The sequence below is a fragment of the Carassius gibelio genome, chromosome B2 (assembly GCF_023724105.1).
Source record: "Carassius gibelio isolate Cgi1373 ecotype wild population from Czech Republic chromosome B2, carGib1.2-hapl.c, whole genome shotgun sequence".
NCBI classification, from domain to species: Eukaryota; Metazoa; Chordata; class Actinopteri; order Cypriniformes; family Cyprinidae; genus Carassius; species Carassius gibelio.
The window spans coordinates 19936328-19957521 of record NC_068397.1 but is presented as its reverse complement, the minus strand read 5'-3'; the positions used below and the strand labels follow the sequence as shown (position 1 = coordinate 19957521).

Genomic DNA, 21194 nt, shown 5'->3' with positions numbered 1-21194 from the left:
TGCGCCGCTGCTTCTGCCGCACTCGCTGCCGCCAGAGCCCGACTGAAATCACAGACACGGGCCTTCCTCGCCAGCATCCCTCCATCCAGCTCTCAATCCCAGGGGAGGGGGGAGTAGCCGAGGACCTGTCTGGAACCACGAACAAGTTACCGGACATCCACTGCGTGTGTTTTTCAGGGGTTTTTCGTCTTCAGCTGAATTAAGGGTATCAAACTTGCAGCAATGGAAAGAAAGGTAGGAATGCAACGCCATCGCATCGCCTCATTATCCGCTTCGCTATACGGAAAATGCGTTTTCGGCATTTGTTATATCAAAGCGTTTCTGCTTGGCACTAGTGTCTCATTCAGACGTGTATACTAATGTAATTTAGCCGTTTTCATGCATTGATGCTTATTATTAGACTAAAAACAACCCTGCGCGCTTGGTTGACACCTGTCAATTGAACTATTACTCATGTCATTCAGTTGTTATTTGCAAGGAATGCTTCATATTTTTTGCCTCCATGTGTCTGCACAGTTTTTTTTAGCTCAGAAATAGGACGTCTGGCTATGACCAATACTAGTCTGTCTCAGAACTTCTTCCATCGGCTTTTTTTACTGATGTATCTTGTAACTTACATTATGAACATCCTCCATGAGCCCAACATCTGCTCTGCATCGTGTCTATGTGCTTCCAGACAGTGGTGTTTGCAGTCCTGAAGTTTGTAATTCCAGCGGAGGCCTATCCGTGTAGCAATACCACATCACATTTACTCCTTTACCACAAATACTAGGCTAGTCAGTGTGCTTTTCTCATAAAGAGATCTTATAATGTGTGTTGGACTAGACTTGACAGCACAAAAAAGTAAAGTTAATTAATAAAAGAAGATTGAGCTATGAAGAACATTTTCTGCATTGTGCACATGGATAATAAAGCTCATTTTCTTACCAAAACCTGTGTTTGCCCCCCTCCAGTACCCCCTTCACTCTGATTGAATGGGACATTGCCACCCTCAAGTATGGGGGTCCTTAAAGGGGGTCTTCTACTATTGGAGCAGATTTTTCCTTCTTAGCTTTATTTTTTTATTTTCTTTTTTTATTTTGCTTAGTTGGTTCTATCAGCAGTAAATGTTTTTTTATATGTGTACAATGCTTGTCAATTTACAAATTATAATTATTCAAAATAATGTACATATTTTGATATTTATCTTCCTTGCCAGTGTTTTTTTTTTTAAATGATTTAATATATATATATTTTTTTATTCAAATAAAAATGTAATAGTGGAGATTTTTAGTAATACATTTTAGTGAGTAATTTACCAACTTTTCCCCCAACAGCTTGTCTTTCATAAAAAAAAAAAAAAAAGTAAATTGCCTGAAAGATTGAGCAGCTTGTTTACATCCACATACCTCTGAAAGTCCAAAAATGTGCTTTCATTAAAGTGTTAGTTTATCCAGTAATGAAAATCCTCATCGTTTACTCGCCCTCAGTGACTCAGTATTCTTTTTTTTTTTTTTTTTTGTCAGTGCAATAAAAATGAATTGGTCCAATGTTGTTTGGATCTCAAATTCTTCAAAAATCTCTAATTCAAGATCCTGCCTGTTTAAACATTCCTTTAGAGTTTCCCCAGTGTTAATCATTCAGACTTTACCCTGATATAATTCACAGACTTAATAACCAGCTGTAAGAGCAAAAGGATAATTTACCGCCACATAACCGCCTATTGGAACAGCACTGTGTCTGTGTTTTGATAGTTCTGATTGCCATGTTCCTGCATTCAGCGGCATTCCACCACACACCAGTGGTCCAGCGACAGCCCCCTTCACAGACCCCCATCCTTATAAACCCAGAGTCTGTGAGGGAAGCTACAATAAAAAAGAGAGAGAGAGAGAGAGAGAGACTCGACTCTGGCCACACGCTGACACGCTTTAAAAAGGGAGAGAGAGAGAGGAGAAAGGGAACGTCAGAGTGCGGAGAAGGAGGGAGGGAACACTCTCTTTTGGAGGAGAGGGAAAGAGGGAAGCGCACAGAGGCAGAGGTACCCAGCAATAGAGGGAACAAAAGAGAGACTGGGGGTTTAATACATGGACATGGAGGATTCTGCCGGAGGAGCTCGTAAAGCCACCAAGAGTAAACTGTTTGAGTTTCTCGTCCATGGAGTGGTGAGTGAGAGAGCGTGTGTGTTTGTGCATGGGGAAACGTGTCAATGGGACTGGGGAGAATTAAGATGCAGCGGCTCTTACTTCTATTTAGATTGGTTTTTATAAATCAGGAACAGCCGTGGAGGACCGAGTGTAGAAGAATGAAACATATGGAGGAGGATAAGGAAAGAGAATCCGGTACTGGAAGTATGAGAGATACTTGTATTGTGAGGGATGAGTTCTAGTATGAAACAGATGATGCTCTTTTGGTGTGTGTGTGTGTGTGTGTGTGTGTGTGTGTGTGTGCAGGCAGAGGAGGGTGTGTATCAGGAGAACCCTAAGGATAGATCACACATAAAAATCCGGCTGTGGTATTAAGTCATGAACATGTAGTATAAGCAAACTTGATTGTACGTGTTTCAGAGTGTTTTACTGCATAAAAATGTGGGTGAATGAAAGGTTCACAGAAACTTTTGAGAACTTTTGTTGGTTGTGCAACTTTTTTGAGGCTGCTTTCTAATACTATTTGATATCAGACCACATGAAAGGTATTGTTTCTAGAGGCTTCTTTGCCAAAACACAACCTTTAAGACGTCCTAACCCTCTATTAGCTTCGCTTCTGCAGTGTATTATTAAACAAAGCCACTGGTTCTATTGAAATAATATTCCAGAAATGGCTATTCATGAAAATGAAAGTATAGATATTTTGATTGCTTTGGGGTTGAATGCAGACTCCCTGTGAGTGGTTACTGGTGATCACAAACTTCTCCATGGTTTATAAATGAGAGTTTACTCAGCCTACGATTGCTAAAAGACCTTGTACAATTATTTACATTTTTTGACGTTTTATTTTAAAACCGTTCTAACCTGATAAATAGATTTTCATTATTTAACAGGTTGTACTACAAACTTGCAAAGTTTGCCTCAAGCTGTTTGGTAAAGGTTAAAAATCTCAAACCCACTGATTTTTTCTCCATTAATAAAGATTCACATTGTGATTGATCTGAGAACAGTAATATTAGTATCTACAAAAACATTTCTGGTATTGGTGTCTCTGAATAGATACAGATATGTAGTATATTGCACAGCAGTATTGAGAAACTTCTCCTGTGTGCTAGTCCAGCACTGCGGCCTCCTCCTGTGCCCTGAACACCTCCATTGCGACCTTGAGAGCCAGGGATTGGCAGAGGCGTGCAGAGACCTGCACCCGTTCCCGCAGCGTCCACATGTCCACAGCCCACTGCCTCTTCACTCAGATGTTTTGAGATTGGACCGGGCCGGGACACCTCTGGAGCTTGGCCTACTTTGGGAAGCGATGATTGGGTTGTGAGGGTCACAGCACCATACGGGAGCATCTCTGGCAGAGATTGTACTGTACCCACACTGTAGGGAGGACTGGAGCTGGGGACGTTGGCTCACATTCTGGATGTTTCCACAACTTTGGTGCACATCCAGAGAGTCACAGGGACTTTGTGACTCTGCCATTATGAGTCATGAACAACAGACCTAAGATCTCCTCTACAGCATACAAACTGCATTGAGAAATAATAACAGGACAAAAAACCCAAATATAATATTACTTTTTAGTCGAGTAACACTTTACAGTGCCATACAGTTTGTTCAAATATTAATTTATGCTTTAGGTGTTGTGAGCTAACAATGAGCTTTTGTGAGCTTTTTTTAATACTTTTTATTAATCGGTATTGAGGGTAATTTATAAAAAGAAAATTTGTTCTGTCATTTAATGTTGTAATAATAAATTAAGTTGTATGTAGAAATGAATAATAACATATAATAATAAATGTTTATATTTAATTTTAGCTGTTGCATTAACTGCTGTTGACAAATATTGCTATATTTAATTAAACAAATTAATTCCATTCAATTTATTTATGCATAACACTTTTCACATTCTCATTTATTAATCAAATAATGTTAATTTCTAAATATAATATTTTTAATTAATATATCCATCATTAAAATAAATTCTGTTATTGAATATACTTTATATAAACGTATGCATAAAAGGTGAATGTATTTGTGTCTGTGTTTAATTAAATAATCAATTCTATTCAGACTTATTCATATAGTGGTTTCACAATTAAAAACAGTCCAGATTTATAGTGGGGGGGAAATGGAAAGAAATTCCCCAAAACGTATTTGTAATTCCAGAAAGCACAATGCATGTGGACTAGGTGAAATGAGACGTTATTTAGCATCACAGTTGTCATTTCGACTGCGTTAGGCTGACTTGCCCAGCACCTCTGTGTTTTGGTAGAGGGCGAGCAGCTGTCGTTTCTGAAGTGACAGGCACAGGTGCGAGAGGCCCTGCTCTAGTTCTGCTTCAGATAGTGGAGGAGGAGCTCATAACAGAGCCTTAGCTCAAAAGAGTCTTTGTGCATTATGTCAGCTTGCTGTAATTGATTTAAAAGCTACAAGCTGGATGAGTTTACATATACGAATGTATGCATATATGTATCTTCATATGTATTGTGTGTCAGAGAGATAACATCCTATAACATGTCAAAGGAGTTCAGCAAAGAAATGTGAGGCTATCTGACCTTTAGTCTACATTTTTCTCATCTCTACAGCGTCCAGGGATGACCTCAGGGGCACGGATGCCTCATCAAGGCGCTCCCATGGGGCCTCCTGGACCTCCATATGGAGGAACACCGCCGATTCGGCCAGGGATGCCTAACCCAACCCTAGACCCAAACCGAAAACGTCCTGCCCCAACCCAGCCAGTGCAATCTCCCCCTGTCCAGAACCGTCCCAGAAAGTGAGTGCCACTCAAACTGTTCTCTGACCTCTCACTTACTCTGTTTATTATTTGAATCAGTGCAAACAACAGATGATAAATGATAGATATGTGTTCCCTGAACCTACTGTATCTTGAGAGAAATCTGGGCATTTTGATTTTGAGGGACTTCATATGAAGTTTTATTAAGGTTTACGGTCTCCATTTTGCTCCTCCTACAATTTGCCAGCAAGCTCATGCCAAGTATAGCGCTCTCTAGTGACAGAACTATCTTATGTTTGGCTCTATCTTTAGACAGCAACATTTTGATCGCTATTAAATGCCAAAATTCTTCCTGGTGAATACTAATACTGCAACAGTTATCATAAGTAATACACTTACTGCTATTGCATTTTGCAACAGAGTATCACAGTGCCCTTCCTAATCAGAGGTGTAGAAGACTTGAAGTGAGGACGCTGAATTTCTGCAGGGCATTTCTGTCTCGTACTGTATGTGCCCATTTTGGTACAGCATGTACTTGGAAATTTGTCACTGACATTTGAAACTCTTGTTTCCAGTCAATGATGTAGCTGCTAAAGCCTAGTGTCAGATATAGAATTTTTTGATTCACATTGCTGTCTGTGTTGCATTTGTTTCCAAAAGATTTTACACACAGGATTATGTGATCACAAATGGCAAAATTCTGTACGTAAAGTCACAATCACCTCTAAACTTTGCCAACAGCCTCGCGGAAAGGACCTTCACCAAGGGATTCCATTGCTCATTTTCATTTGAAACAACCCTGCTAATAGCATTCCCTTCCCAAGGGCGTGATAGTGATGTTTGGAATTTGCTGTTAGTTTTCTCAGGTTTTCATCTGTCTTGTCGCAGTACTGTATTTGTCCTTGCATTTTCATTTCAACTGTATATATGCATGTAAGAGCGTCATTTGTAATAACTGAGGGGCAGCTTACTGAATTCAACAGACCATGCTACCAAAAATCTAACTGTTTAACAAATAGTAGACCTGGATTATCACAAGACATTTATCTCAGTACATTCTTGGCCAGAATTTCACAATCTTCCAATACTGCTTAATGCACAGGTATTAACATTTTGCCTGATGCAAATAAGCCATTAATTATGTTGTGTCATGGCAAATAATCGATAAATGGTCCTATTTTTATCAGTGGTGAAAACTATATTTGTAGAAACGATGATACATCTTTCAGGATTATTTGATGAAAAGAAAGTTTAAAAGAACAGCATTTATTTCAAATATAAAACTTTTTTAACATTATAAATGTCCTTACAGTGACTTTTGCATCCTTGCTAAATAAAAATTATTTTAACTCTCCAAAGTATTAAAAAAATGTTACTGCCCCCAAGATATTGCCTGTAAATACACATAGACCTTTTGATTGGGTGCTTTTCTTTTCTGGTCTCCAAAGTAACCCATTCAAATACAGGTGCATCTCAATAAATTAGAATGTCATGGAAGAGTTCATTTATTTCAGTAATTTAACTCAAATTGTGAAACTTGTGTATTAAATAAATTCAGTGCACACAGACTGAAGTAGTTTAAGTCTCTGGTTCTTTTAACTGTGATGATTTTAGCTCACATTTAACAAGTACACCAATTCACGATGTCAACAAATTTGAATATGGTGACATGCCAATCAGCTAATCAACTCAAAACACCTGCAAAGGTTTCCTGAGCCTTCAAAATGGTCTCTCAGTTTGGTTCAATAGGCACGGGGAAGACTACTGACAGTTGTCCATAAGACAATCATTGACATCCTTCACAAGAAGGGTAAGCCACAAACATTCATTACCAAAGAAGCTGCTGTTCACAGAGTGCTGTATCCAAGCATGTTAACAGAAAGTTGAGTGGAAGGAAAAAGTGTGGAAGAAAAAGATGCACAACCAACCGATAGATCTGCAGCCTAATGAGGATTGTCATGCAAAAACGATTCAAGAATTTTAGTGAACTTCACAAGGAATGGACTGAGGCTGGGACGAAGGCATCAAAAGCCACCAAACACAGACATGTCAAGGAATTTGGCTACAGTTGTTGTATTCCTCTTGTTAAACCACAGACAACATCAGATGCGTCTTACCCAGGCAAAGGAGAAGAAGAACTGGACTGTTGCCAAGTGGTCCAAAGTCCTCTTTTCAGATGAGAGCAAATTTTGTCTTTCTTTTGGAAACCAAGGTCCTAGAGTCTGGAGGAAGGGTGGAGAAGCTCGACCGATATGTGTTTTTTGACAACCAGTGCTGATATCTTGGAAAGCAGGGGGCTGATAGCCGATATCAAACTGATATGAGTTTTAAAAATTATTATTATTAATAATATTTAAGAAATGTGAAATCATTTGACAATTTTTCACAAATAAATAAATATTTAATAAAAATATAATAAAAAGGAATAATCACTGTGACCAACAGGGTTCTCAGTATTCTGGGAAGTTTATGTGCTTTGGGAATAATATTTTTTAAATAAAGTCAGGGTAACCCTTATTTTACATACAGCACACAGTGAAAATATCCTGAATATGACAGTGGGCAAATGCATAAAGTGCAGCATAATTTGAAATCACGAGTTTAAAGTTAAAAGCATTCAATTCACATGGACCGACCGTTACGCTGGGAACACGCGATCATGCTGGAAACACATACAGACTTCACAAGATCTCACAGCTGGATTTTGACTAAATTTGCAAGGTTTATGAAATTAAATGTTCATTAGTCATTCAAAGATTTGTTTAAATTATATAAATGCGTATTTGCTTAATGCTGATGCAAACGAGAAAGTACTATATTGTTTGCCTTTCTATTACTAATAGGCCTAATATAAAACCAATCATTATAATACTTTCTGTATACATTAATTCATCTGTTTAATCGTTCTGTGATTATTAGACAGACTTCTATCCATATTAGAAAGAAGTGTTAACGACGACGATGAACAAAAGAGACAGTGTGAGCACTGTGGGCGCCCCGCACTGCCGCTCTCATCACAGTCAAAATAAAAGTCCCGCCTCGAACACATTGGCCAAGCAGAACTACTTATCGGCAGATGCCGATATTTGAAAAATGCCAAATATCGGCCAATATATTTGCCTTGGTGATATATCGGTCGACCACTACTCATAGGCCAAGTTGCTTGAAGTCCAGTGTTAAGTTCCCACAGTCTGTGATGATTTGAGGTGCAATGTCATCTGCTGGGGTTGGTCCATTGTGTTTTTTGAAATCCAAAGCACCCATTTACCAAGAAAATGTGCTTTTGGCACACACTGCCAAAAGCACCAAAAGTTGGTTAAATGACCATGGTGTTGGTGTGCTTGACTGGCCAGCAAACCACCCAGACCTGAACCTAATAGAGAATCTATGGGCTATTGTCAAGAGAAAGATGAGAAACAAGAGACCAAAAAATGCAGATGAGCTGAAGGCCACTGTCAAAGAAACCTGGGCTTCCAGACCTCAGCAGTGCCACAAACTGATCACCTCCATGCCAATGCTGAATTGAGGCAGTAATTAAAGCAAAAGGAGCCCCTACCAAGTATTGAGTACATGTACAGTAAATTAACATACTTTCCAGAAGGCCAACAATTCACTGAAAATGTTTTATTATTGTGAATGTTATTATTGTGAATACTTATGAAATATTCTAATTTGTTGAGATTTTGAATTGGTGGGTTTTTGTTAAATGTGAGCCAAAATCATCACAATTAAAACAACCAAAGACTTCAACTACTTCAGTCTGTGTGCATTGAGTTTATTTAGTGTTCCTGTAGCTCAACTGGTAGAGCACTGTGCTAGTAAGCAAGCAAGCGCAAGGTTGGGGGTTCGATTCACCGGGAACACATGATATGTAAAAATTGATAGCCTGAATGCACTGTAAGTTGCTTTGGATAAAAGCGTCTGCTAAATGCATAAATTTAATTTAAATTTATTTAATTTAATTTAATACATGAAATAAATGAACTTTTCCACAACATTCTAATTTATTGAGATGCACCTGTAGTGCCCTTCTGTTTTTAATGTAGCCAACATTGTCAGCTTTGTGTTATCTACACAACTTTGAGGAGACAGGCACTGACAAATGACTGCCATTGCGACACTGTAGTGATGGCGCTATGGAGTCATGTGCTTTTTTGAACCATTTTAATAGGTTTAACGTTAGATTATCAGCTCGGAATATACGCTGATTTGACTACAGACACTGGAGACCAGAAATGCAAAGCATCCTTCTGGTTTTAGAATCAGGCGTGACTTCTGTGTTCAGGAAAAATACCTATATGTTTACAATATCGGCTGTTACCGAAAAGTTCTGTTTAAGTAACTAACTAGAGGTACCCCAAATCAACCTATAGGAAACCACTTGGATTTCCAGCAGCAAATGAGATATCTGCAAGACAGATGGACATGAGAGACGCCCAATCAGATCCTTCAGTTGGATCCTTCAAGTAGGCCGTTTATTCTGCTGCATGTTAGTTTGACAGTTTGTGATGGACCCTGCCTGATTGGTTTGTTCCCGTTTGCAGCTACAAACATGACTGAATCATTTCCCCAAATGCATGTGTGCACTTGAGTTCACAGATAAGTCAAAACCACTAAAAAATGGCATTCAGTAAATAAACACAATAGTCATCATGACCTGAGAATGAATGCATGTGTAGTAAATATGCAGTTGCGTTCAGTTAGCTTTGTGTGCAGGCTGCATGACCCTTCTGTCATGCTGTCTGTGTTAATTCACAATGTTTTCTCTCTTATAGTTCAGTAAACGCTCATTTTATTCACCTGAATGCATTAATGATTAATTTTAGAAGAAGAATAAGTGACGAGTGACGAGACATTCACCCTCACAGCCTCACTGCATCTCAGTCTCTGCTGCTCAGCTCCTCCCGGAGGAGCAGTGTGGCTTAGGGTGGACGAGTCGGACCATGAGAAAGTTGATACTCCAGAGGGGGTTCGGATGTGAATGTGGACAGACATTTCCTGCTCCAACGGGGTCATGTGCTCCTCGGCTCTGGACCTGAGGAGTTGTCTGTAGGAGTGTTTGTCAGTATCAGTTTGGCATGTTTGTCAGTGAAATTGTCTTTTCTGCACTAGTGAATCATATGCATCATGTTTGGGAATAAAAGAGAAATGAGTTAGGAGGGTCTTGATGAAAAAAAGCAGTTGGATGCAAAAAAATTTATTACACTTACGATAAAAATGGCAGCTGTGGTTGCCAGATATTCACATTAAATAATATAGTACCAGTGTTACAGATTGGCATGTTGGTGCCTGTATATGTTTTATTAAGTGATACCATGTAAAAAAAAAAAAAAAAACATAGCTACTTCGAATATCAAAATCTGCTTTTTAACTGAGAATTTGCCACCACAATAAAGGTGGTAAAACAGAGAGACACAAGGGTCCAAAACATCATCAGGCGCACATTACAATAAAATAATGCAATAGACATTGACTAAATAACATAAAATGACAAAAAACACCCTAATATACATTATGGATAATAAAAGAAGATTCAATAAAATGTAATGTCACACATCCAGGAACCTCTGGGAATGACCTCTCAATATTTATTTTTTTATACTGTTAATTATATAGTAATTTAAAACTTTAAAGTAAAAGTATATATAAATCCATGTTAAGCCATTTACAGTTGTCACTGTGTATGGGAATATAACTTACATTTAACAGGTTTTTACCTTAGCATTTTTACCCTGCCCTTCTATAAAAATTACAAACATTTTTGCAATGTATTAACAAAGGCTTGATGTTTGATTGCTGTGTGAACAGTCCTTTACAATAAATGAGCCAGCCAGATGTTAAAACAACAAGGCAACTCTACTATACATGCTCCCATTAAATGTGCAAAAATGTATATTTACGCATCATGGTCAAGTGTTATTTTCAACCTCTTTTTGTCCTTTTCTCGCTCTTATACCTTCTCTCTGATCACACACACAAATACACAAAACACACACAGCTGGAAAAAATGTCTGGATGGGTCCCAGTTATTCAGCAGATGGCCTGTGGACTCTGCTATCAGTCACCATAGTAACATATTTTCCCTCTCTCTCTCTCTTTCTTTCTTTCTTTCTCTCCGTTTTCCCCCATCCGTAGTGCCAAGAGAAGAAAAATGGCAGACAAGATTCTCCCTCAGAGGGTGAGGTCCATCACTATGGCTTTTATCTGTTTGTTTGTTTATTCATGTCTTAATTTCCAGTGCCAAATCAAGAGTGATCACACGGTGCAGGTAATTGTGCTGGGTTCTCTTATTTCTGGGAGCAAAAAAGTGAAATGGATGGGCAAGAGGGATCCAATTTGTCACGAAGACTGCTGTTGTGTATTTGTTTTTTTCTGTCAGTGGAAAAGGGTTTGATTCCCAAGGAATGTGATGGTGTGTGATTACATGGAGATGTGGGATGAGTGCAGGCACATTACAGATTTAGTAAAATGTGTCCATCGGGATGTGACACAGTAATACACCACAATAGCAGGAACTGGAGGGGATGTGAGCTCTTGAAATGGGTAATCCTCTCAAAGTCTTAATAAGGTTTTTTTACAGCAAAACCAAAAAGTCCTAATACATTATGATGAGGTTTGTAAAATGCTCTAGGTCACATGGGAAGGAGAGAATGATGCAACACTGTGAAAATCAGGAGAGCAGAGCATCAGGTTACAATTTTGCTGTGTATCATGCAAGGACATACATGATTTGTTTCAGTAACAAGTCACAAACGAGAATCGGGATATAAAACAGTCATTGACTGGAATGGTACAAACACCTGGTGAAATCTGGTAATGGTTTCTTTCTAAATCAGTTCACAAAGACTAATTGACTTGATTTAGTTGGTTGGTATGTCTACATTTACCAATATTCTAGGCCCATATTACAGCAAAGTATATCTTTGTCTGAATATGAGTAATTACTGTATTCATAATGCTGATGGAGTTATGGTGAATTGAGTAAATACCTTTCATATCAACATAAGGCAAAAAAAAAAAAAAAAAAAAAGATAACATTAAGTATGGGTTCACTTGTATTGAGGATAAACATTTTATTTGACTAACAGTGTGGAAGTGGAAATTTCATAAAGTGGATTTTCTTCTATCCAAAAGCATGGAACAACTGAAATTATTTTATTTTTTTTTATACCAAAGTATTGAATTGACCTGCTTATGTTAATAATTTGCATATTGTTGGACTTAGTTAATGGTAGTATTAAAGGGGTCATATGATGTTGCTAAAAATAACATTATTTGGTGTAATGAAATGTGTTTGCGGTTTAAGGTTCAAAAAACACTTTATTTTCCACATACTGTACAGTATTGTTTCTCCTCTCTGCCCTACCTTTCTGAAACGTGATGATTTTTAAAAGGCTCATTGTTCTGAAAAGCGAGGTGTGCTATGATTGGCCAGCTATCCAGTGCAACAAGCTCTATTCTACACTGCTCAAAACTTGAGTTTGAATCATCAGTGGCAAATCCTTTAAATATGAAACTGTACTTACAGACTGAGTCAGAACAGCTGGCATTGTAGTCTGCTCTCCCAGGATCAGGAAACAGTCCTCCATGAAATGTGCTGCACACATCTGAATTTTTGAGTTGAACTGTTCTAATGAATTATATAAATATAATCATTTAATATTTTAATTTAATCATTTAGACTCATTATAAAATTGGATAGCACTTTAATACATGTACCAATTCTCACTATTAACTATGTGTTTATTAGCATGCCTATAATGAACATATCAGCTGTTTATTAGTACTTATAAAGTGCATATTCTGCATGACCATATTCTACATCAATAATACTGCCCAATACCTAAGCTTAACAACTATCAAATTATTAATAAGTAGCAAATTAGGAGTTTACTGATGCAAAAGTCATCGTTAATAGCAAGAATTGGATCTTAAAATAAATTATGACCTAAAATGGGTTATAAATAACTTATTTATAATGTATAATACATTTTAAATACAGCAATTTTTTTATATAATACAAATCTTATATTTATAGTTATAGAATCTTTTTCAATGTTTTTTTTCATGAAGAATTTTGTCACTGTGTTAATCACATACCTAATTTTAGGACCCAAAATTAACTTTCTGTCATAACTTATACTGATAACGATTGAGAATGTTAGCGGGAAAATGTTTAGACTATATGTGTAAAATTTCATCAAACTGCTCTTCAACATCTTCTGAACTGTTACTAGACCTGATTGCAGAGTTGCTTGTTCACAATGCCTATTCATTAGATCCGGGAACTGGTGCCAGAGTCCCAGGCGTACATGGACCTCCTAGCTTTTGAGCGCAAACTTGACCAAACCATTATGAGGAAGAGAGTGGATATACAAGAAGCCCTCAAAAGACCAATGAAGGTATGTGATTTCAGTACACAACTATAGTGAGATTTAATTCATAGTTAGCAATAAAGTGAAAAATATAGGTGCTTCTGAAAATTCTTTTTGTCTTATAGCAAAAGCGGAAGCTACGATTGTACATTTCGAACACTTTCAACCCTGCCAAACCTGATGCAGAGGACTCTGAGGGCAGCATTGCATCCTGGGAACTGCGTGTAGAGGGCAAGTTGTTGGATGACGTAAGTTTGCCTTAAAGGGTACCTAATATATGTTGTTCGGATGTGTGCGTCCAGAAAAACGTATATCAGAAATGTAAACGTGAACGCTACATCAGAAATGTAAACGCTTTAAAACGTGTGATTTCAGTGCGATATACAGAATAATCAAAACCAAACATATGTTTTTTGGCAGAGATCTGAGATACAAGCTAAAATTGTACAGCCCTGTCCTGGGAAATAGGGTGGGGGGCAGAAGCTCATTTGCATTTAAAGAGAAATGGACTGAAACAGCCTGTTTCTGCTTCCACTCAAAATAGGTATTTTCAAAATGATATAATAAATGATCTGTGGGGTATTTTGAGCTGAAACTTCACAAACACATTCTGGGGACACCTGAGATTTAGAATACATCTAGTTAAAATGGGCATAATATGTGCCCTTTGTGCTGCTTGTTCAGTTTAGTTCATTAAAATTAGCCAATGTAACAACTACTAACTTAATTTCACTGCGCACAATCAGTTGACACTTATGTAATTGACGTTTATTTAAAACATGCATGAATAATTACTGAATCCAGCTTAGTCCTTTTCATTGCATCCAGCAGACGTAACAAAACGTAGTTATGTTCGTAAGATAGAACAAATCCACCCAAATTACTTTTTTTTTCTTTAAAAGGCTTAATTTAATTGCATAGAACAATTTAATTAAGCTAATTGAATGTTTTTATCTTTTCGAAAGTTACTGTTCTGTCAATGCTAATGTTTGTTTCGGCTTCATTCAATTTGCAAGTCCCTTTTTCAAGCTTTATCTTTTATTCCCTGTGCGCTTTAGCCTGGAAAACAAAAGAGGAAGTTTTCGTCTTTCTTTAAGAGCCTTGTTATAGAGCTGGATAAGGATCTGTACGGCCCTGACAACCACTTAGTGGAGGTAAGAATTAACTCACTCTTCATACAGCAATAAAAAACATTGCTAAATATTCATTCTTTACAAAGGTTGGAAGCAATTAATATGAGAGAATCTCAAGTATCCTTTTTGCATTTCAAACAAGGTTGAGGACAGTCACAAAGGGCGATATGTCACATTCAAGCACATGTCCACAAGAATCTATTGGCCTCTACTGTGCGACAGATTGGATTGGAGCGCAGTAGAAAAGTCATTGTCAGAATGAAAAGTTCAGTTACCCATACTTCATGTAAGACATATCTCTGTGGTCTCCATAGCAACGTGTTACATAAGGAAGATGCCCATGACACTGTGGAGTGATGACACTGCAGCCAGCACAGAGCTTTGGGCAGTGTTAACAGTAGAAAAAAACACATTTCTGAAGACAAACACTTATAAAACCTTTTACAGCACACTGAGAGTCTTTGTATTCAGAGAGTGTGTTTTACTCGTTTAGTGGAGGAACCATTGTGCACAGGTGCTATTCACAATCACTCAGGCATTTACATTACACAAGGGAACCTTCCCAGCTGCCTCGCGCACTTAATATTTATGCACTTTGTTAGGGACATTGAGGTCTTGGGAAGGCAGATACACAGAAGTGGTCTGCAGCTCTCAAGGAGTTACCCTTGTGCCCCTCCGGCCCATTGGAACGGGCTGAACGCGCCGCATTTGGGTTTATTCATTCAGCAGCTCTTTAAATTGTCCTTGGTGACTGTGGGTTTTCATCACAACACACACCAGATTGAGGCGTGCGATAAAAAGAATGATTTACCTGCGGAGAAGGATGGCATTGAAAAAACCCTCCAGTGTCAAGCAAAGCTAATTGAGTTGAGCTGTGACTCATTGCTATTATGTCGTCTCTTTCAAATGGTGCTGAAACATGTGATGGTTTAGGGAACATGCTAGTGAGATCGCATAAAGAGCCTAATCATTTTATTCACTCTCATGCTTGAATGTCTCCTCCATGCATAAACAGTGCATAAGCAGTCCATAGTTAATAAAGAAAAAACTGCGGGGGTCATTTTAAGATTTGACATTCTCTTTCAGTGGCTCAAGAATGATGTTCAGGCAAGTTATATTATATTACACTAGTTTAATACTGTCACTCATACTGATTTGAGCAAACCCATCATGGTCATAACCAGGGTTTGAAAATTCAGTTTCTACAATATTTAGTAGTTTGAACATGAGAAATGTATAGAGGACCGGACCTCAGTGACTTCATAGCTGTCTATAACCATAAATATAAAATTTTGGTGCTTTTATTTGAGAAGAGATAACTTTAATGATAAAGATATTGTTTTAAAAATGTTATATTTGAAAAGAATAGCACCATTATCGCGGAAATGGCACAGAGGGAAACATTTTATTGGAATCACTATCATAATGTTTTTTTTTTTGTCAATCCTAGAGCCAGTTGCATAAAGTTAGCCACCATCTTAAGACTGTGTCTTAATAACTAGTTTGACCAACAGTTGCTAAGGGGTAATCAGTCTTACATTTCTAATACAAATAAGACCAGTCTGTCTTTTCATAACTGAATTAAAAATGTTATTACCTGTCTTGAAGAAAAATAAATTTATGACTCATTTTTAAGACTAGTCTAAACAGTTTGTGCAACTGGCCCCTGCTTTAAAGAGCTTAAGCATTTAAAGTGGCACATAACAAAACTGTAGCGCTCGCTTGGAATAAACTGAATGTTATTGTGCATCGGTGTATGCGCTAATAATTATCCTTATATTAAGTTATCAATCTTGCTGTGAATGGACCTTTGCATTAAATAAAAGACCCAACAATATCTAGGAACCAGAATATCATAGAAGCTAAAAGTCTAGAGCCGGAATGGTCTAGCAATCAACTAGTAAATGCATAGCAACCTGCAAAAAAACAACCACTAAGAGCATCTTAGCAACTGCATGTCCTGACAAACACCCTTGACAAAACAAACACTGCTCAGATTTTCTTCTGAATATATATCAAAATCTGGTTTGAAATTGCTGTATGCTTCTCGTGCAGCGGTTTTATATTATCTGCCTGTTGTTTAGGCTGAGTTTGTGTGTTCATCCTAACAGTGGCACCGCACTGCAACGAGCCAGGAGACAGATGGCTTCCAGGTGAAGAGGCCTGGCGATGTGAATGTGCGCTGTACCCTCTTGCTCATGCTGGATTACCAGGTGCGTGCAGGGGTGCCAGATTATTATGAGAGATTATGGCTGATGGATAACCAGGAAAGTTGTATGTCACAGCTGGTTTTATAGGCATGACAGCAAACTCTTTCAATGATAACTGTGAAAAATTGACTGTGGGGTCTAAAAGTCTGAGCTCAGACTAAAAATCTGAGATTCAAAATCCAATTTAGACCTAGAAATATTGTTTTCATTTTAAGACATTTAAACAATTTAGGAACCAAATAAAATATATTAAGTACAAAGTGTATGGCAGCAAATAAATGTGTTGAGGAAGCCCAATTAGAAATTCATCTGCATAACGATAGCTTTAGTTTAATTGTCCTATCCATCTTGAAAAGCACTGTAATTAAAATATTTGGTCGAGTCATTAATCTCTAAAAGTTTGATTGCCCTTCTCTTTTCACCAAAGTAGCTATAGCTAGTGAGTAAATGGCTCTTTTATATATAATAATAAAGCAGATTTGCAATTGTGTAGTTGAAATGAAATATCTAGTAGTTTCAGCAATATTTTGATAGACGACACGCAATTACCATCTAGAAAATGTAAATTCTTTTATAATCATTATACATTATGTTTTTGTGAAATTAAATTTAGTCATATTATAAAAATGTATTCATCAAACCAGATAAGCATTTCAATAAATTAGCAAAGGCAGAAATGTGATTAAAATGGTGATAAACACGGTAAAAGAAATTATTACAGGAGCTAAGATGTACAGTTACTGTATACTGCTATACTTACCCTGTTACATTGGCATTCAAAAGTTTGAACTTTTTAAATTATGCTTTCTATTTGATATCTTTTAAAATGTAATTTCTTCCTATGATGGTAAAGCTGAATTTTCAGCAGCCATAACTTTTCATTCTTCGGTGTTACATGATCCTGATGCTGATTTGGTTCTGAAGTAACATTTCTTCTTATTATCAATGTTGAAAACAGCTGTGGTGCTTGATATTTTTTTGTGGAAAACACAATTGTTTGACAAAAAAGAAAGTTCAAATAGAAATCTTTTTTTTTGATATTATAAATATCTTTAATGTGAATTCAATGAATCTTGTTCAATTAATTTCTTAAAAAAATAAAATTAAAAAATTAAAAAAAAAACTCTGATCCCAAACTTGTATATGGTAAATTTTAAAATAAACTCTTGCTGCTGAATTAAGTTCATGGACATGTGTCAACTTCTCAAGTACACTGAATGTAAATTGTAGTGTGGTAATTTACTAAAGATATTTTAAAACAGTACAGTTCTGTTAGAAATTTCTGAATGTTTATTTCATTTGTGGATTTCAGCCTCCTCAGTTTAAGTTGGATCCTCGCCTTGCACGTCTTCTTGGCATCCATACTCAAACCCGCTCCTGCATCATCCAGGCTTTATGGCAGTACGTCAAGACCAACAAGCTGCAGGATCCTCATGAAAAGGAGTACATCAACTGTGATAAATATTTTCAGCAGGTACTACCATACCATAAATCCTTTCCCCATTTTGGTGTTAATATTTTGTCTGAAAGCAAAAGCTTTTTCAAAAAATTCCTTCCAGATCTTTGACGGTCCTCGTCTGAAGTTTTCTGAGATCCCCCAGCGACTAACCAATCTACTGCTCCCGCCTGATCCTATTGTGATCAATCATGTTATCAGGTAACTGGTCATAAATTTAGAATGTATTTCCATTGATAATTTCCTCAAACTTACAATCATGTGATCTATAGCCATTTAAGTCCTGCGACACAAACTGACATTTAAGGAGCCTGTTTTTCTTAAGAAATTAAAAGGGATAATTTACTTGAAAATGTAACTTCAAACTCATTATGTTCCAGTCCTCTATGTAACACTGTAGACGTTCGTTGAATGGATTTTTTTTCATAATTCATAGCATGACGCTCCAAAAAGCATTTTAGGTTGTGATGTATTATTGTGTTGTACATTGTAAAAACAACAGCATATATCTTTACAATGGGACAAGGGTGAATAACTAAGGATGGAATCTTTCTTTTCAGATGAACTGTTCATTTAAATGCCTTTTTCAATTGTTATTTTATCAGTGTGGATCCAAATGACCAGAAGAAGACAGCCTGCTATGACATTGATGTAGAAGTTGATGATCCTCTGAAGAGTCAGATGAATGGTTTCCTGCTGTCCACAGCCAATCATCAAGAGATTGCATCCCTAGACAACAAGGTCAGAAAGAGCTATATCACTGAAATGTGAACAGAAATAATTGAATATCTAGATACTGTTGTATTCAACTCTATGCATAACTATTATGTTCTGATTGCACATTTGGAGTTCTCTTAACAGTCACATTTTCACCCTTTATTCTGTAGATCCACGAAACTATTGAGTCCATCAACCAGCTGAAGATTCAAAGAGATTTCATGCTCAGCTTCTCCAGGGACCCCAAGGGCTACATCCAGGACTGGATCTGCTCCCAGAACCGGGACCTTAAGGTGATTGTAGACTATGTGTACCACTCAAAATCAATGTCATATACAGTATTATATCAAATAATTTTGCACCCTAAGTGTATGTCAAAATAAAATGTAAACGTGTTTGAAACAGTGTCTCTACCTAGTGGTGGAAAGGATGTAATTGTTGGCAGAGAAACTGTCTTTTCTGCTGTTTTGAACTGGACTGGATTTTGTGGTTACAGCTGATGACAGATACAGTTGGAAATCCAGAGGAAGAGAGAAGAGCAGAGTTTTATAACCAGCCCTGGTCTCAGGAAGCTGTCAGCCGCTACTTCTATTGCAAGGTGAGGGGTACATGCAAATGAATCATGTTAATCATGTAAGAATTATTTGAAAAAATGCATTATTCTGTTTTATTTATCTACTCAAAAGTGACAACAGAGACATTTGTAATGTTACAAAGATTTTATTTGAATGAAATGCTGTTCTTTTGAATTTTCCATTCACTGAAGAAACTGAAAATATATCCCCATTTGCACAAAAACATTAAGCAGCAAGCTGTTTTTAAAATTGATGATACTAAAATTTTCTTTAGCAATAAATCTGCATATTTAAATGAATATATATATATATATATATATATATATATATATATATATATATATATAAATTATTTATTTTTTAATATTTTTTTTCTTTGCTTCTGATCTTAGTGTATGTTAGAATCAAAATTGGTAATTTAGTTTCTTTTCTTTTATGTAGATTCAACAACGACGACAGGAGCTTGAACAAGCTTTGGCCATGCGAACCACCTAAAAAAAATATCTCATTTTGAAAAATAAGTTGATAACTAGTTTGCTTCACCTGTGGCTTGGTCACTTTTATTCTGGTGGTCTCCACACTGGGCAGTTTTCAATGGACATGAAAGTATTGAAGCCTTTCTCAGTATGAGGTTTGGACTGATTTTAACCAATGAGGATAAATGAAAAGTGTAATTTTACTCTTATTTAATGTATGTTTACTGTACAGTTGAATGTATATAACCTCACAGTACAATGAATTTAAGAAAGTGGTTTTGAAATGCCACTTTCACACTGATTACACACAAATACAGCAGCTATCATAATTCTTTTACATCAGTTTTTTGACGCACATGAAGTGCAGATACACTGTGTGTCTTCTGACTTGAAAAGGTAGAAAATACCATGAATGAAACTTTTATGCCTGTGATTTTTTGTAACTAATGACATGGTAAATGTTAGTATGTAGGCATCGATATTGAATCTGTCCTTTTTTTTTCTATGTTTAAATATTTTGTCACATTCTGCTTTCAACTTTCTCCTTTGTTTTTCTGTCGTTACATTTGCACTGTGCAAAAGATATGAAGAAATCCACTGGATGACTTTATTTGCAATAAGTGACATTTATTGTCATCATTTTAACATGTTAAAGAAAACATTCAAGGTAAATCATTTTGATTTGTGAACACTTGTGTTTACAATATCAGTTTTTGTGTATTGTTAAAGACTTAAAAATATTGTTCAAAAGAAGTGTTTATAAACAATGTTTCAAAACAATTTCAGGGGCTTTAAATGCCCGGAAAAAAAGATATGTTCTAAATATATTGTGTGTTGATAAATACAGTAACGCATGTTGCATGTGAACATTTTAGTTTTTTAGGAGTTTCTTTTTTAGCATGATTCTGAAATGTTTTGGATCTTTGTTGTCTTATTAATCACCAGTATGCACAGGAAGCATCAACCAAAGGTACCTTTACATCATCTTTGTGAATGCCAATAAATGACTTAATTTGACTGAATACTCCATCACACTAGTTGATGGCATTTGTATACCCGTGGCCTCAGATGTGCTTGATGCACAGATGAGAAATAAATCTGTGACTCATGAATGTCAAGAGGTGTTCATATTAAGAGGCATTGTCCCTTTACCTTTTAACAAGACATTCTTACTGTGTTATGTATATTATTTAAATAAGTGTGTCTGTTACTGACATTTTGAACAAGATTAATAAAACAAATACAAATTCATGACCATTATCATCGTTACTCAAGTTCACAAACCAGTCTGAATGATTCATTCATGAATCGAAACCTCATTCGCTTTCATTCCATTTGAAAGGTATAGATAATTATTTAAAAAAAGAAAAGTTTATAGTAATAGAATTTTAT

At 36.6% G+C, this 21194-nt stretch overlaps 1 protein-coding gene across 3 annotated transcripts; it reads left to right on the top strand.

Moving 5' to 3' along the window:
* The first annotated feature begins 63 nt into the window (after positions 1 to 63).
* Positions 64 to 21053, top strand: smarcd3a (SWI/SNF related, matrix associated, actin dependent regulator of chromatin, subfamily d, member 3a). 3 transcript variants are annotated; one of them, XM_052547924.1, is made up of 14 exons: positions 64 to 234; positions 4712 to 4899; positions 9234 to 9326; positions 10996 to 11038; positions 13140 to 13262; positions 13361 to 13483; positions 14294 to 14389; positions 16480 to 16581; positions 17891 to 18052; positions 18138 to 18235; positions 18640 to 18775; positions 18922 to 19044; positions 19248 to 19349; positions 19768 to 21053. In XM_052547924.1, the coding sequence occupies exons 1-14, from the start codon at positions 223 to 225 to the stop codon at positions 19819 to 19821; spliced, it is 1455 nt and encodes a 484-aa protein (XP_052403884.1). In that variant the 5' UTR covers positions 64 to 222; the 3' UTR covers positions 19822 to 21053. The 3 variants fall into 3 exon arrangements, with proteins under 3 accessions (XP_052403884.1, XP_052403883.1, XP_052403885.1); XM_052547923.1 differs by lacking the exon at positions 64 to 234 and adding an exon at positions 1906 to 2141; XM_052547925.1 differs by lacking the exons at positions 64 to 234; positions 9234 to 9326 and adding an exon at positions 1907 to 2141.
* Positions 21054 to 21194: the final 141 nt, after the last annotated feature.

Coding starts and splice junctions, on each gene's coding strand:
- smarcd3a (XM_052547923.1), top strand. CDS start 2,064: ATGGACATGGAGGATTCTGCCGGAGGAGCTCGTAAAGCCACCAAGAGT. Junction 14,390..16,479: donor CTGACAACCACTTAGTGGAG/GTAAGAATTAAC, acceptor TCATCCTAACAG/TGGCACCGCACTGCAACGAG. Junction 16,582..17,890: donor TGCTCATGCTGGATTACCAG/GTGCGTGCAGGG, acceptor TGTGGATTTCAG/CCTCCTCAGTTTAAGTTGGA.